Source organism: Nestor notabilis, unplaced genomic scaffold (genome assembly GCF_000696875.1).
Source record: "Nestor notabilis isolate BGI_N333 unplaced genomic scaffold, ASM69687v1 scaffold31953, whole genome shotgun sequence".
NCBI lineage: Eukaryota > Metazoa > Chordata > Aves > Psittaciformes > Psittacidae > Nestor > Nestor notabilis.
In genome coordinates, this window is record NW_009923864.1 from 1 (window position 1) to 16,283 (window position 16,283).

The 16,283-nt window shown below is 38.3% G+C and overlaps 2 protein-coding genes across 2 annotated transcripts; one reads left to right on the plus strand and one right to left on the minus strand.

The window, feature by feature from the left end:
• The first annotated feature begins 388 nt into the window (after window positions 1-388).
• OSGEPL1 (O-sialoglycoprotein endopeptidase-like 1) lies at window positions 389-5,283 on the plus strand. The gene is made up of 7 exons (XM_010012360.1): window positions 389-600; window positions 1,231-1,618; window positions 2,467-2,671; window positions 2,755-2,903; window positions 3,716-3,846; window positions 3,997-4,068; window positions 5,160-5,283. The coding sequence occupies exons 1-7, from the start codon at window positions 389-391 to the stop codon at window positions 5,248-5,250; spliced, it is 1,248 nt and encodes a 415-aa protein (XP_010010662.1). The 3' UTR covers window positions 5,251-5,283.
• A 4,834-nt stretch (window positions 5,284-10,117) lies between these two features.
• On the minus strand, window positions 10,118-15,970 carry ASNSD1 (asparagine synthetase domain containing 1). Its single transcript, XM_010012361.1, has 5 exons — window positions 15,914-15,970; window positions 15,298-15,373; window positions 13,153-14,727; window positions 11,348-11,529; window positions 10,118-10,447 (listed from the first exon to the last, which is right to left on the minus strand). The coding sequence occupies exons 3-5, from the start codon at window positions 14,632-14,634 to the stop codon at window positions 10,186-10,188; spliced, it is 1,926 nt and encodes a 641-aa protein (XP_010010663.1). The 5' UTR covers window positions 14,635-14,727; window positions 15,298-15,373; window positions 15,914-15,970; the 3' UTR covers window positions 10,118-10,185.
• Between the last annotated feature and the right edge of the window lie 313 nt (window positions 15,971-16,283).

A 16,283-nucleotide genomic window follows, 5' to 3' on the forward strand; every position in this document is an offset into this window, starting at 1 on the left:
GGAAGTGAGCGCTTGAAGGTGGGCCAGCAAAGAGGGTGCCTGGAGGTGAATCTGCGGAGAGCTGGGGATTAGACGAGCGCTGGGTAACCCGCACCGCGGGGTGGGGTTTACGCTGGGGTTGATGCTCTCCCCCAGGGCTGCAGAAGCACTGTACGCAGCAGATGTGGGCGAAGAGCTACTCCTGAAGCATGGCTGAGGTAAAACAAAAGACGGTAGCGCCCAACTCTTAAATATCTTCTGTTTTGTTTTTCGTGGGGTCTTAAATATCATGTGTGATCATTCACAGCGTGAAAAGCAGTACCACCTGCTCAGGAAATCAGAACATATGCTTGAAGACCTTCCAGCAATAATAAACTGTTCAGTTCTTTTCTAGACATAACCACCAACAATGAACAGCATTGCCAAAAGCCTTCTGAAATCAGCTAAACACGGCCGAGCTGCGTGGCTGAGAAGCAGATCTGGTCCCTCTGGAAAACGGCATCCTCGGAAGCTGGTTCTGGGAATCGAGACGAGCTGCGATGACACCGGCGCTGCCGTGGTGGACGATGCCGGCTGCGTTCTGGGGGAGGCGCTGCACTGTCAGAAGGAAGTCCATTTGCAGTAAGAACATACTTCTCTTGGAGCTTTCGTCTTATTAATGATTTTATGGGCATTCTTACTTGTAGTATCTTCCATATAAAAGTCTTCTCCAGAAAACCCAGTTAAGTGAGTAGGTGTAAAGACTACCTTGGGCCAAAACACATCCTGCCTGAGAAACCACTATGGGTGAGGAAAGAAATGCAGTCTATTTAACAAGTTTGCTCCAGTATTTTCTTTCAAAAAGAGACTGGTCTAGCTTGAATTAAAGAGGGAATCATTATTACTGTTAAAACCACCAAATGCCTCAATTTCTAAAGGGAAAATGAATCCAATGTAGGCATTGGTGGCTAAGTGCATGGACTGACAAGTGAGGGGTTGTGAATATTAAACAGGCATTGTTTTGGAACAGTGCTGAGATCCATTTAAGAGGTATGTGTGCCCTAAAAAGGCAAGTTGCTTCCTTTTCTGACCTCCCAGAGATAATTACGCTCTCTTCAGTGCAGAGATGCCCTTGACACTAAACAAGGCAATTGAGAATGTACTGAGGAGACAGGCAGGGTTTGGCAAGGTTAAGAGGTGTTTGAAATCTGGTTTTGTGCCATTCTGTCTGTTAGGAAATACAAATATATGGTAGTTCTTTGTTTTTACCAGAACAGGTGGAATAATTCCCGTGGTGGCACAGCAGCTTCACAGAGAAAACATTGAGCGAGTGGTGAAAGAGGCGCTTGGTGCCAGTGGCGTTTCCATACCTGACCTCACCGCTGTCGCCACCACAGTCAAGCCAGGACTTGCGCTGAGCCTTGGTGTGGGGCTGCAGTACAGCCAGGGCTTAGTGAACAAGTACCAGAAGCCGTTCATACCCATCCATCACATGGAGGCTCACGCCCTGACCATCAGGCTGACCCATCACCTGGAATTTCCCTTCCTGGTGCTTTTGCTCTCCGGAGGCCACTGTCTTTTGGCAGTAGCACAGGGAGTTTCAGATTTCCTTCTGCTTGGACAGTCCATAGATATAGCACCAGGGGACATGCTGGATAAGGTAGTACTTCTTAACGTAAGCAAATCTAGATTTTTATTGTCTTTGCACTAGATAACAGTAGTACTGTCATCAGCCCAAGCACAGGAATACAGTGCACTGTAAGCTTACTCTTTTTTCTGTTTTTAAATGCCATACATTTAATACACAGCAAGCTCTTAAAAATCTATACACAGCATCAGTTGTAACATACGCAGATTGATTTTTAACAAATAGACAACGTAACCAAAACTGGTGTTGGAAGTTTCATGGACACCCGTTATATAAACGAGTAGTATGAATTTGAGAAGATGGATAGAGATATTTTAATGGATGCTGTCAGGTTTAAAACAATACATATTAAAACATTTCTTACCGGGTTTCTTGTACAGTTTGAAAAGCCTGGTTTAGCTTTCAGAATCAAAGTTTTCCAGGTCTTGGGTACTATCTGTAAAATTGAGAACAAACTGTAAGTGATCCAACAGATGCAGAGTTTTTAAACAGTATTTGTGTGTCTTAATTGAAAAAGTGGGGGAGCGAGTAGAATCAGAGAGGTGACTGTTGAAGGCTGAAAGTAACTTTGTTCCTGTTTAACTGGTAACACAATATGGCAGTCTGTGTGTGTTTCCTGTAGCATAGAAATTGGGTAATTAATGTTTCCTGCAACATTTGTTGATCCTCATGTTTGCCCAAATTGTTCTAGAATTGCATTTCTAATTAAAATCCAGCTCATCCTTATCATGCCCTGTTTGTAATTGCATGTTGATTGGGGTTTGTTATGTCAAATTTTACTCCATGGACTACAGTAATGCAGTTACAGAAGGAGTTAATGTAGTGCTCTGTTCCAAATTTGTTGTTTATTATCTCCCTAGGTAGCAAGAAGACTCTCCTTAAGAAAGCACCCCGAATGCCACAGCATGGCGGGGGGAAAGGCGATAGAGCACTTGGCTCAGACTGGAAACCGACAGCAGCTAGTGTTAAGGCTCCCCATGCAACAGTATCGTAACTGTGACTTTTCTTTCTCTGGACTTCAGAACATTGTCAATAACACCATTACACAAAAAGAAAAAGAAGAAGGTATTTTTAAACAAAGTTGGATGTAAACCATGTTTTTGATGATACATACTCGGGAAGACCCATTTGATCATGCATTTCCATAGGTATTCAAGAAGGTGAGATCCTTTCCTGTGTTAAGGATATTGCTGCTGCTGTGCAGCACACAGTGGCTATGCATATTATGCAGCGGACATACCGAGCCATGCTGTTCTGCATGAAAAACAGCATACTGTCATCAAAAAATGCAACTTTGGTGGGTATACGTTCCCCCTCCCCCCCCTTTTTATATTTGGCTCTGTAACATCATTTGAAGATGGAGATGCCTTGCTGTACTTTCTCCCTGAGAAAGTACAATACATACTGACACTGAGGAAGGTGTCAGTATGTATTGCTAAAATACCAGGGTTAAAGTAATAGTCATACAAATATTTACAATAGTCTTTCATAGTTTGGTTTTGAGATAGAGTTTATTTTTTTTTACCATCTGATTTGACCTTTCATAGTAATATCGGCCATGTAATTTGACCTAGTCCTCTCCAGTACTTGATAGCTGTTCTAGTTATGCTTTTATTCATTTATTCATTTTATTCATATTATTGTAGTAATAGGATAAGATGTAATGGGTTTAAACTTAGACAGGGGAAGTTCAGGTTACATCTAAGTTCTTTACTGAGAGGGTGGTGAGGCACTGAAACAGGTTGCCCAAAGATGTGGTAAATGCTCCATCCCTGGCAGTGTTCAAGGCCAGGCTGGACAGAGCCTTGGGTGACATGGTCTGGTGTGAGGTGTCCCTGCCTGTGGCAGGGGGGGTGGAACTAAAAGATCTTAATGTCCTTTCCCACCCCGACTATTCTATGATTCTATAAATTTCTTTCAATATAGTAAAGCTCACTTATCATACCCTTTTCTGATATGTTTTCATCTCCAAAGATATGTTTTAATCTTCAAATGTGTAATTTATTGCCATCCTCAGAACATCATCTGATAATCTTTTTTTTAAATGTTGAGCGTGACCCATCAGTACTTTTGAGTTAATGCCTTCTTTCTTTTTGAAACTGCTCTCAGGTTGTATCAGGAGGAGTTGCAAGTAACCAGTATATCCGAAAAGGTCTACAGACTTTGGCAGATGTAAATGATTTTGCTTTTCTATGTCCTCCTCCAAGACTGTGCACTGATAACGGTGTTATGATTGCATGGTAAGAGTTGTTTCTCTTTGCATGTATTTCTCTTATGTTCTTTAAAAGCTGACATCAGAGGCAAGAGCTTCTGTACATGGTGACTGAACCACGTATGCATATTCAGATACTTATGACATAACGTTTTTACATAACTGTTTTCTTGCTTAGGAATGGCATTGAAAGGTTACGTGCAGGGCTCGGTGTTTTACACAGTACTGAAGGCATCCGCTATGAACCAAAGTAAGTGACTCGATTTGTTCACAGTCTGTTTCTTCACTTACTGTGGCCAATGAAAGTGGAAGGAGGTGCAGACTAAAAAGAATAGCAGAGGCTGATGAGGAGTGTCTTTGCAGTGCTGGTAAGCTTTAAAAGTTACCAGCACTCCCTTTTCAATGTAGTTGTGAAATGCAGATGCTGGTGTCTGGCTTTTATGTGTGTTTTGGCTCAGAAATGGCAATTACCATTGTATCAGTTCAGTGTATCTTCCCATTACTATTGCGGGCTGGGAAAACTGGAGCAAGTTAAGCTACAATACAGCCCCCCAGGTTCTCAGTCAGTGTAGACATAAATCAAAGTGCTCCAAGTCAACTGTGTATTCATAGTGAGGAATCAGTTAAAAAATAATTATGTATTATATATTTAACATACAGCATCTGATCATACTTTTTTTTTTTTTACTGATAGTACTGATTATTTTAATAACTTGTTAGTTAATACTTGTTCTATGGATTGAAGTAGATCCTAGGCTAAAGGCCAAACAAAACTAGTATTTCAAAGTACCAGCTAGTCTTAAATTTGACTCCCTTCTATTTCCAGGAAAACAGCCTTGGATCTCAGGGCAAAAAACCCTTGTTTTATAATTTTTGGATGAAAAATTGATAAAATACACTTCCTGAAAAATAACTCTCTTTTATATATCTCAGTGAACAAAATATAAGTTTTATTTGCTATATACATTGTTAAAGATTATCACAGAAGATACTTGTGAATGTCTAGTGTATCTTGCATTCATCAGTGAGATGCAAAATGCATTATCAACTAAAATGGAGAGTCAAAAAAATCATCCCCAAAAAACAGCTTTGAAGTCACAACTGTCTCTTCTCCTGAGTCTGGAATGGCTACAAATGCAAACATGTCCTCAATGTAAAGATGTTTCTAGGTGCAACTTCAGATGGACCGTTTTAATGGTCACACAATGTTACAGTGCAGGCAGTCTGCAAAAGCGCTGATTCCCATGCTCATTGTATCAAAGTCTGTGACTGTGCACATCTGTGGGATGCAGCAATAATGTTCTTTATTTTTAACAAATAACATAATTCTCTTGTTTTCAGAGCTCCCCTTGGAATTGATATTTCAAAAAGAGTTGCAGAAGATTCTATCAAGGTGCCAAGACTAAAAAAGATACGATGTTTGGCATCTTAAAGCGTAACTTGGTAAAGTAAATGCAACTATAAATTGTTCACTAAAAACTGTTTCAATGATGTTACATCTGCTGGCAGCACTTGGGTTTACAAGTGTTGAAAATCACCTATCAGAGAAATAAATGCTGTCTGGTACCACCAAAATGATTCTAGTTACTGTTCCATAGATGTCTGAGAGTTCTAGGGATTAACACAATTAAAAATTAAGTGTACTTTCTAACAAATATGAACATACACAAATGAAAAAATCTCCATTGTTTACACTGTATAACTTATAGTAAGCTTTATATATTTATAATACCTACTACATTACAATTTAACAATGTAGTAATTCATGTGAGGTTTGTAATTTAACAATATAATAATTTATGTAAGGATTGTAATTTACACATTAAAAAAAAAATCGCACCTTCTACAACTGAAGTGTTACGGAAAGTGAACATGAGAGAGCAGAGATTTTCAAGAAGATCTCTGTGTGTATTAGCTGTGCCAGTACAACTGAATTTCAGCGGTACCTCATTTTCTGTTGCTGGTGTCAGAAGCCTATTTTTATGTATAGCAAATAATTATTTTGGGGTATGGGACCTCTGCCTTTTAATTTTCTCCTTTTTTTATAAACAGCTCAGTAAAGCTGATCACAGTGTAAGTCAGGCATTAAGGTGCATGTTCTCAGTTTTGATCTGAATAATGGGTTATTTGACCTTGCCTTTTGATAATCACTAGAATACACTTTTACATTATTCATGGCAATGGTATTTACTAGGATAAATACATCAAGTATTAAGTACCTCTTCATTAAGAGTTTTCTAACTGATAATGCATTTGTTGAAAACTGCCTTTGTTTAAATACAAACAAGTAACTGGGAGTTGTTGGACAGTTATAAACAGCCAGACAACTCACCTAGTTTTTTTATTTTTATATATTTTTTTATTTTTAATGTGAGGGCAAGATGGTACATGCATTATTTTTTTTTCCAATACTTAGTTTTTGGAAGAAAAAAAGCATTGGAAGAGCACATAGTATCTACATTTTGTTACACAGCATTTCTGGAGTCTCATTTTCATGAGATTCAACTACATGTAATTTACTTTTTGGTAAAGTACTTTATCTGTATTGTTAAGTAGTTTATCTTCTTGGCAAAGCAATGTATCAATTAATCATAGAATGGTTTGGGTTAGAAAGGACCTTAAAATCATCTAATTCCAACCCCCCTGCATGGGCAGGGACATCACAGACTAAACCATGTCACCCAAGACTGTCCAACCTGGCCTTGAACACTGCCACCTTTCATAGGCCCTATCAAGCAGTATTTATACATCTGACTCACTGATTTCAACATAGATGAAGGATGGGAATTTGTGAAACTAACAATGAGCAAACCCTTTTTCTCTCCATATTACACATAATGTCTCAGTTACCTCATCTTTTAGTGCTGGTTGTACCTTCCTTGGGCTCAACAAGCCAGACAGTCTTGCTGCTCAAAAGCCTCCCTGCTTCCAAACTTTCTGAACAGCGAGGAGGAAGAAATCTCTAAAAAGCTGTTTAGTGAGACAATACTGATAAAATGCAGTTCAGATTTCCCATGAGGGATGCAGCCTTATGAACTGGAGGTGAAGTGATTCAAGTGTGTGCCAAGCCCCCAAGAACTACTGTTGTTGGGACCAGAGCGCTTGATTCTAACACCAGACACTTTCTTGTGTGATACTATAAATACAATTAATAGATCACTGTTATGTTTGTCTCAATTAACTGAGAGATTACACAGCAAAAATGATTTCTTGACTTAAAAAAATTACTTAAAGCTGTTCCAAAACACATACATGGGAACAATGCCCCAGGTAATTACATAAAGGACTTCTTTAAATATTGAAGTGGAGATGTCTTGTATCAAGGATTTGGAAATGCTATCATGCCAATTTCCTGGTCTATTTCACTACATCAAATAAAACAGATTACACAATTGTCTGAAAAATCTGTGCTCAATGAGTAGTTATTGATGGCTTTTGGTGAACTGTGATTATAGAGCACACAATGTCTCCAAAGGTTTGCTTCAGTGTCTCATTCTGTACAAAAGGAAGTGGTTAAATTGTAGCTTACACTGTTTTGAAAGCAGCTGCTGGCACTTCTGAAAACCTACTTGCAAATATGAGATTCTGTGGTTTAAAAAAATAAAAATTAGACTAGTATACTTCAAGACAAGCAAATACAAAATAGCAAGTAGGAATAATGAGATAGATCTGTAGAACTGTAATGGAATCAAATCTAATATGAATCAATAACGTAGTGCTAAGAGAGGCCTACATTTGGTCTTTATTATAGGCATAACACATAACGAAAAATGGGGTTGGGTTTCTTTGCTGCAGGATGAGGCTGCCTAAAACAGTGCAGCTCTTGTCATCGTTAGAGGGAACTTACAAGTCCAGTGGACTCTTGAAGATCTGACCCATCTCTTCAATACCACAGTGGAAGATGAGCTCTTTTGGAAATGTGTTCATTTACAGTATTTCCTATCAGCTTATAATTTTGCATGAGATCGAGTGATCTGCATTTTTTCAAGTAACAATCCCACCTTTTAGGAACGACATGTATAAGCTACATGCAATATTAAGTAGTTTTTTAATAGGAATGTTAGTGCTGACCTCTGTACTTGCATCCTCAACAAAACTCAAAGGATATTTGTTTGGGTTTTCCCATCTGCATCAATGCTCATTTTAGGGCACGGAAACTCTTCAGATCCAGACACACTTCTCTGAGTATATATGCTCCAAAATTCTACTATGTAGTTAACACCCATCAAAACTTTTACATCGGCTGGAGGAAGCTCACGGGAAGTGAGTAATTTGCATCTGAACTGATGGAAGGTTTCAACAGCAAATTCCAACAGCTAATTCTCACAAACTCTGACGGACTTAGTATCAGGGTGTATCTGAATCTATGAGTGCTAGCAAAATTGCTGTCTGGGTACATGGTTTTTTTTTAGCTGGCTCAGCAGTGTCTCTGGGAATATCCACTGAGCACTGTAAGCTAGCAACTAGAGGACATGGTAGTAATTAATTCTTACTACTTACTTTTATTAGACTTCACAAACAAGGTACTAGCATTTACCTGTGCTGCTAAGTTTGCCAAGCAGGTTGCCTCATGAGCTTATTAAGCTTACTATTGTCAGGCCTAGGCATTCTTCAAGAATAATTCTCCTGTTTCTAAAACACCGTACTTGAGAGAGGCTAACTGAAAAAGAGAGAGAATAGTATTTAATCAAGAACTGTGCTAGTATTCACGGAAAAACAAAATTTTTAAGGCCACAATTAAAAGACAGTAACATTCCTGTAGGATGCTCTAAAATGTTACAGAATGTGATTTCAATCCATCAAGCATTTTAATATGTCACCACCCCACCCTCCCCAGAACCAAACATTTGGTCAAGAAACTCTACAGTAAGTGTACTATAAATAATACATTAATTTCTTATGAATAACTGGATAAATGGAAAAGTTTAGCAATGCCAAATTATATGGTTTCTTTTTAAAACTACTACCTAAAATCATATAGAAGCCTTGCAGAATTATTTCTCATGTTTCTCTGAATATCAGAGGCCTCGTAGTTTGGAAAAGAAACTATATGCCTGGGTGCAAAAAGCACAACTTTTGTTCTCAGGGCCCCAAGTGACACTTAACTTCTAGGAACACTCCAACACTACTACAGAGCTAATAAATAATAAACAACAGTTGTATTTCATCAGCCGAATGTTCCTCTTGGTCCAGCCTCCACCTGCTTTAAAGCACAACTCAAGACCTCTTGCAAACACCCCAGGGTAAAGTACTAGGGAGTCGGTTTTCCTCAGAGCACCAGCGAGAAAGCCACCAGTGCTTTGAAGCAGTCTGAAACTTAAGTGTTTTAATAAATAATTTCTTTACAGACTTTACAATTATTTTGAACATCTACTTAAACCCTCAGAGATACTTCGTAGAAATAGATGTATTATGCTTTGTATAAAAATTGATTTTTTTTCCCCTGGTATTTTTCCTTTCTCTACTTAATTGGACAAGCACAAAAACTAGAACTGTAAGGTAGCATGTTGAGTACTAAACTCCAATCTTACCACAAATACTGGAGAGCACATATCCAGTCTTTCTAACATTAACTTTGCAATCCTTCCATACACAATTAGGAAGACAAGCTAACTCATGTTTTTCTTCAGAGGAAGTCCATTCATACATCAATTGAAGTACACAATGGATGCTTTGCAACTTTAGACATAAAAGTAGCCAACCTAAAGCTAAAAGGAGGCAACCTAGGAAGCCAAGGAGGGACAAGGAACAGTCTGGAGGGAACTTCCCAGTTTCTCCAGTAGCAGAGGGAGCCCAGTGCTGGGGAACACCAATCAGTGCAGCCCTGCTTAACTGGCCAAGGACTGCAAGCTGCACAGGATGCCCCAAAGCACCCAGGGGTATGTGGGGTCTCTGTTTCTAAGGCAATGAAAGGGCAAGCATGATGCTTAAAGCGCAGATCTCCAAGAGGCAACAAGGACTAAGACTCATCTCTTTTTGGCTCTGGCATCCCAGGCCAGCTCCTCACTGCACCTTCCCTTCTAAAACCACAGCCTAAACCCTCTCCTAAAGCACAGCTGCAGGACCAGCCCTGTTCTAAGATGTTCTGTACTGAATTAAATATACGTGGCAGACCGGACAGATCCACTATGCTTTTTGCATCACTGACATCAGTTAGGAAGGGTGGGAAAGCCAACTTCTGGCTATCCTCTTTTCCCCTCCAAGAACACATTCATGAGTCTCTAGTACAAGTTCACATCTATGTGTGTTACTTTCATGCTTAATAATAATGTCTAAGTGTGTAAAAAATAGACCAAACATTTTAAGAAAACTCCAGAAGATTACTGAAATTGCATATAGAGTAAGTGCAAGGTCTCAAGATGTAGCTTTATAGTTCATCTACTGAAAATGACTTCAGTCTGCTGCATGTGTCAGATGCTTTTTCACTGTTGCTTTCTAGCTTTGCAATCCGAGATCCAAACTGTACAGCCCTTTTTGGCAAAATGGCCGAGGCTGTGAGGCCAAACTCTGTCGCTGCAAGGCGCAGAAGCAACTTCTCACCAATTCCTCGAGGTAAAGTCAAGTCAGCTTTTTCCAAGATGGGCAAAGAATTGAGGAATGAAACAACATCTTCATCAAGGAAAGGAAACCTGAAGGAAAGATGCACATGGGGAAAGACCCTTTAAATACTTCAAAACAGTTTTGATTTTCCCCTTTACCACATGCAAAGACTTCAGAATCTGTCAATTCCTAACTGCAGATGTATCATTAATGTTAGTGTCACAGTAATGAGGTACATCTCCAAAAGCAGTAACACTGTCTTGGAGAAAGAAAAATGTAATATATATCACGTTTAAATCCAGAAGTCTGGAAGTTTTCAAAAGTGAAGCAAAGAGTAAGAACAAGCATCAGAAATACACAAAACAAAAACTGTGACGAAAATCAGAAAATACAATGGAAGAGCAAGACAAATATTAATGTAACACTTCAAGGGAATTTCTAAGTATTAACATATATTGTAGGAAGCTACACTGTAACTTTGAAACAAAAATATTTACACAACAAATTCTGAAAACATCCTGAACTCCAGGCATTAAGATCTAAGCACATGCGTGATTAACAGCACTGCCTGTCCTCCAGTCAAACTAGTTTTTTTGCTAAACTGAAAATGTGCAACCAAGAACAGATTTGGAAAAACACTGGCACAAAGATCACGCAAAAGGACCTTTCATGCACCTGAGTGGCCAATGCTACTGCACAACACCTGAGGAATTTTTTTGCCAGTAGCAAGTGGTAGCATGGATGAAGTAACCACAAAAAAAGTGCTGCTTTAACTGTTCCAACTTAGCAGCCAGAAAACAAAGTAGATACTGATGATGCCTGTACTGCATGGACAGGCATCATCCCACACCATACATAAATACATTAACAAAACTGCAACAGAACTTCAGACGATAAAATGCAGAGAAGTTTCAATTACGCTCTCTGGCTAATGTTAAAGCAGAATCTATCAGCAAAACCAGTTTTGCTTCAAGTTAAAACAGTAATACCTGGCTTCTTTTCCATGGTCACCAATAATCCTATCATCTCTACCAAGATTTCTGGAAGAAATGCGATCTAACTCCATCTCAAGTTCTTTATTCAGACCCTGGAAGCCGTGTTTTTTGAAGCAAACACGATGTCGAGAATAGCCAGCAAGCTGTTCATCTGCTCCAATGCCTGTAAGCACAACCTAAGAAACCACAATAAAAGAAATATTTCTTAGTATCTACACAAGTAAATAACATGTAACATCTTAAATGTTTAACTGCATCTTAAGGAGAGTAACTTCAATACACATTATCTAAATATATTACCTATCCTGATGGGATGTGCCTTACACATTTACAGAACCTGAAAGAGTTCTAAACAAAGTCACTAGAACTTAAAATAGGTTCACAATCAGACCTAAAAATACACACATTTCTACTGATGCAAGGAAAACCCCACCAAAATAATGTTCTGTGCCTCACAAATACACCAGTTATCTTTGAAGAATGTGTTTCTATTACAATAAAGCGCATTTGATAAACACCAGCCTTTATAAAAAAATGCTGCCAAAGATGATGCAATAGATCGTATGTTCTAAGAAGTTACACCCAGATTACTACTAATTTATGGTATTGGGTTAGTAACTGCATTACACAATGTAAAAATGTCTTTAAATCGTTGTCTATCAGCAAGTACATAAAATGTTATGAAGGGAAAAAACACTACTCTAGCTGGTCCACTGCTATGCTTTCAATGGCACTTAACTGTAACAGTGGAAGTCAAGTGTGTTTTATTCATCTGACACCAGCCAGTGGTCAACTGCTTTTTTACCTGTGCACAGCAGTAAGTACCTGATGGGGGAAATGACACTTTTGTTTTATTAACTCATGGCCTATTTCAACATATGCTAAACCTAAAATGAATTTGTGTGTTCTGCAAATGAGATGAACACGCATCCTGAAGCAGATCAGTCAACTAAGTCAACTGTGTTCTGTAGCAGTTTTTAAGCAAACTACTGCATTTGTTGGGGGGCTTATTGTTGTTGGTTGGCTTTTTTTTTTTTGTCGTTTTAGAATCTAGCCATTAGTAGGGAAGTAACAGGAATCTCTAAAAGCAAAGGCAGCAGTGGACTGCAAATTCCTGAAATTAATCACTTTATTCTTCCCTATGCAAACATCAGTAAATTAGGAAGTAAGAAACAAGAGTCAAATTCCCAACAGAATCATCTAGTTACTAAAAAGATTTTACTTAATACTAAATACATGAAAATAAGTTACAAAAGGAAAAGAGCTATGTTTTATAGTTCTGCTATTCGATCAGACACTAATTAGAAACAATTCCAAGAGTCATCTTTTCTGCCATTACTCTTTGCTATTTTGTCACATGAATAGTGTGCCTAAAGAAGAAGATAATAGTTTTACAAGGGCTGGAATGGTGGCACAAAACTATTATTTAATAATTCATTAACATTTAACTTTAAATTTGTGAAACTGCTCAATTTGGACTAAAGAACTCTCACCCACTACTGGAGCTGAAACACCAAAGATCATAGATGATGGTTATTACTGTTTTCCTAATCACACTGCTGCTTATTCAAGCTCAATTAAAAGCCATTCACATTACATCATAGAAGAACTGAATGCAGTTTTTAACTCCAGAATTACATAGAGATTGTAATTATAGAACTATTGTACATTCTGGCACTGAATTTCAGAAGCCTTATGAATATTAAAGACCCTTTCTGACTTCTGAAACAATAGAACTGGTTTTACATTCACAGGTCAAGCACAAGGCAGAAAATACCACCACCACCAAATATCAGTACCTTTGCAGGACTTCTGTATGGTTTCAGTTCTCCTTGGTTACTAATAAAACCCTCCCCTCTGGAAGCAAACCAAATTGCACAGCCAATGCTGTCATCCAAGACTGTATCCAGTGGATAAATTAAGTGATTAATGCGTTGTTGTCGCATTTTTTTCAACTCTTCTGGTGTAACATTGATCTCCACAAAGTTCCAGGTTCTTGAAGGGTTAATGGCCTCTAATTCCTTCAGTCCTGCCCTACCAGTGATTCTGTCAGGAACATCAAAGCAAGAGAAACAAGCACGAGTTTTAGCATCAAGATCTTGACAACTTTCTTGCAGACAAAGCGGATCAAGCTGTACTTCCCAGCTGGTATGGTTTTTAGAGGTACCCTTTTGCTTAGCTTGTTCTTTCAGCATGAAAGCTACATTGAGAAGATCAATTGGTTCCTCCAAAGGTACATGTTTATCAGCAAGGGCTGCAACAACCATGGAATCAACGCCACCAGAAAAGAGCACTGCAATTTGTGCTTTCCTGTTAGACAGGCTTGGAACTTCTCTTGTTTCCTGATCTTCAGCTCTGAAGAGAGATAAAACCCGTCTCTTTACTGCTTCATTTAAAACATCAATGAACTGACAAACTAACTTTTTCTTGTGCTCCTCTGCAAGAAAATCTTGAAGGGTTTCTACAGAAACTGTATGACTAATGTTGCTAATATTAGTGCCTGGACATTGACCTGAAGCTTCAGAAATTGTTTTATTTAAGGGGACAACTGGTGCTCTGAGACACAGTTTTGATTCATTCATCACAACACGTATGTGGTTTGGTAAGTCTTTTGAAACTTGGTCCAGAACATTAATGACTATTTCTTCTGCTGCTTTCTCTGTGCAGCTGTACTTCCATGGAAACAATATTAAAGACCAAGATTTAGTTGCTGTGCAAGCTTTGAGATCAATTTTGAAAATTCCAGATGCTGGGACTTCTTGCCATTGGTGACCTGATTCGCAATAGACACTTACAGATGTAAGACAGAAAGCACTGTCGACCTCATTACTGAATTGCCAAAGCAAACTACGGCGACCAAAGTAATCTCTACCAAACCATAAAACGTGTCTAGATGCTTGATAATAAATAAAAGACCATGGACCTCGAACTGATGAAAAGAGTGACAACATGTCCTCTTCACTACTGCATAATGCAAGATGATGAAACATAACTTCAGTGTCATTCTCTAAATCTCCTACATGCACTCCATTGAAGATTTCTCCATTCCAAAGAAAAATATTGCCACTGGCATCTTCCAGAGGCTGAGGAGTCACCAGTCCCCTCAAGTGAAGTACATGGCCAGAAAACAGACACTCATAAGAGAGAGCAGGCACAGTTTTTATCAACTGCTGGCTACTGTCTGGTCCTCTTCTTCTAAGATGGCAGAGTACGTCTTCATTAAAGAAATCATGAGTAGCATGCTGGCTACACAGGGTAACAACGCAACAAATACCACACATGGTGACGCTGAATTCAGATGGACTATTTCTTGATTTTAGTCTTTTCTGAATTTTCCATCTCCTGATGTGCCTTCTTTAATTCATCTAATGTATCTGTGTAAGAAATACATGAATAATCAGTTTCATAAACTGGTAAGTAGTGAGTTGACAAGGGAAGAAAATAAAAGTAGAAATTGTTCATTCCAGAAAATAAATTCATACAGCTAAAGTCACATATTTCTAACATTTGTTCAACCATCAACTCTCTTTATCATTCATTCTCCTATCTTCATAATTTCACAGATCTGTTCTCTCAAATACCTAAAGATTTACAACTTAACCTCCAGTTTAACTAGTATTATTTTCTTCCTACTCATCCCACACAATTTTTAGGCTTTTTTATTTTTATTTAAGAGACAAAACACTATACAGCTTCCCAAAGGGCACTGAGAATAGCAGCTCTTCTGTGGGGCATTCTCCCTCTTCCTACACCTGCAGCACTTGTTCTTTATCATATCCATATAACATTTTCACATTTATCCAATCCAGAAAAACAAGCACATGTCTGAAGTCTACTTTGTATTTGATACACAATTGCCAGCTTTTCATTTTAACACACCTTTGCAATCATTTACAGCTTTTAAATAGTTAACTATTTGAACAACTTTTAGACTACAAACTTACTTTTGCATTGAGATAGCGTTTCTGTTCGGTCTACGAGGAAGAATATGTTGCTATTGGGTTGCTGCTTATAAACTTTCTGTAAAACAAAACCAACACTGCATTAGGTCAGAGCAAGACACTCTGGCAACCACCCTCCAAGAGAAACTGATGTAGATTCACTGATATACCCCTTCAGTTTTATGCCAGGACAATTTCTGCCCTGACAACACCAACATTCTAATGTTACATCATCAACAACATTTCATGATCAACCCATGACTAGTCTGCATTTCTCTTTTCCTCATACATGAGGGCTACCATTCTATTTTAAAACACATGCACATGAAAAGTAAAAATACTTCATGAAGTCCTCTGATCAACTCAAACATCTTAACGAAAGAACTCAGATAAGACAGGCAAAAATCTCCAACAACATACTGTGTTATAGTACAAGTGCACATAATCATATCATTCGGAGGACAAATTATTCTGAGAACAGCAGACCACATCTTTACTAAAATCTGTATTAAAACAAATTTAAAGACAGCGTGCTCCAATTTTGTTTCCCCTCTTGTCTCTACATTTATTTCTCTGATGCTAAAATTAAACAGTCAAAAGCAAATTTGTAAATACTTACCCGGTTCTTCTTCAAATTAGACAGCTCATCAACTACAACCTTCTGCTCTTTAATCTGAAAGGCAAAACATGCACTTCAATTTAATTATTAAAAGTAAACCACTATATTATAATCCTGCTGGTGAACACGCTTAGTGACTTCTTTTAAGACAGCTACATGCATATATAGCTGCTATTCTCCCAGCGGACCACTGAAGACAAAGTGGAAGTAGATGCAAAAAGTGTAGAAATGGGTTATCTTGCAGGAATTAATACTTCTCCTACCCTCAAAAGCAATCATTATTGAGAAGCCAGACTACCTCTAGCTATTTATAATCAGAGATCACATTTTCCCCTCCAGAAGTAAAGAAAACATGCACACAACTAATTAA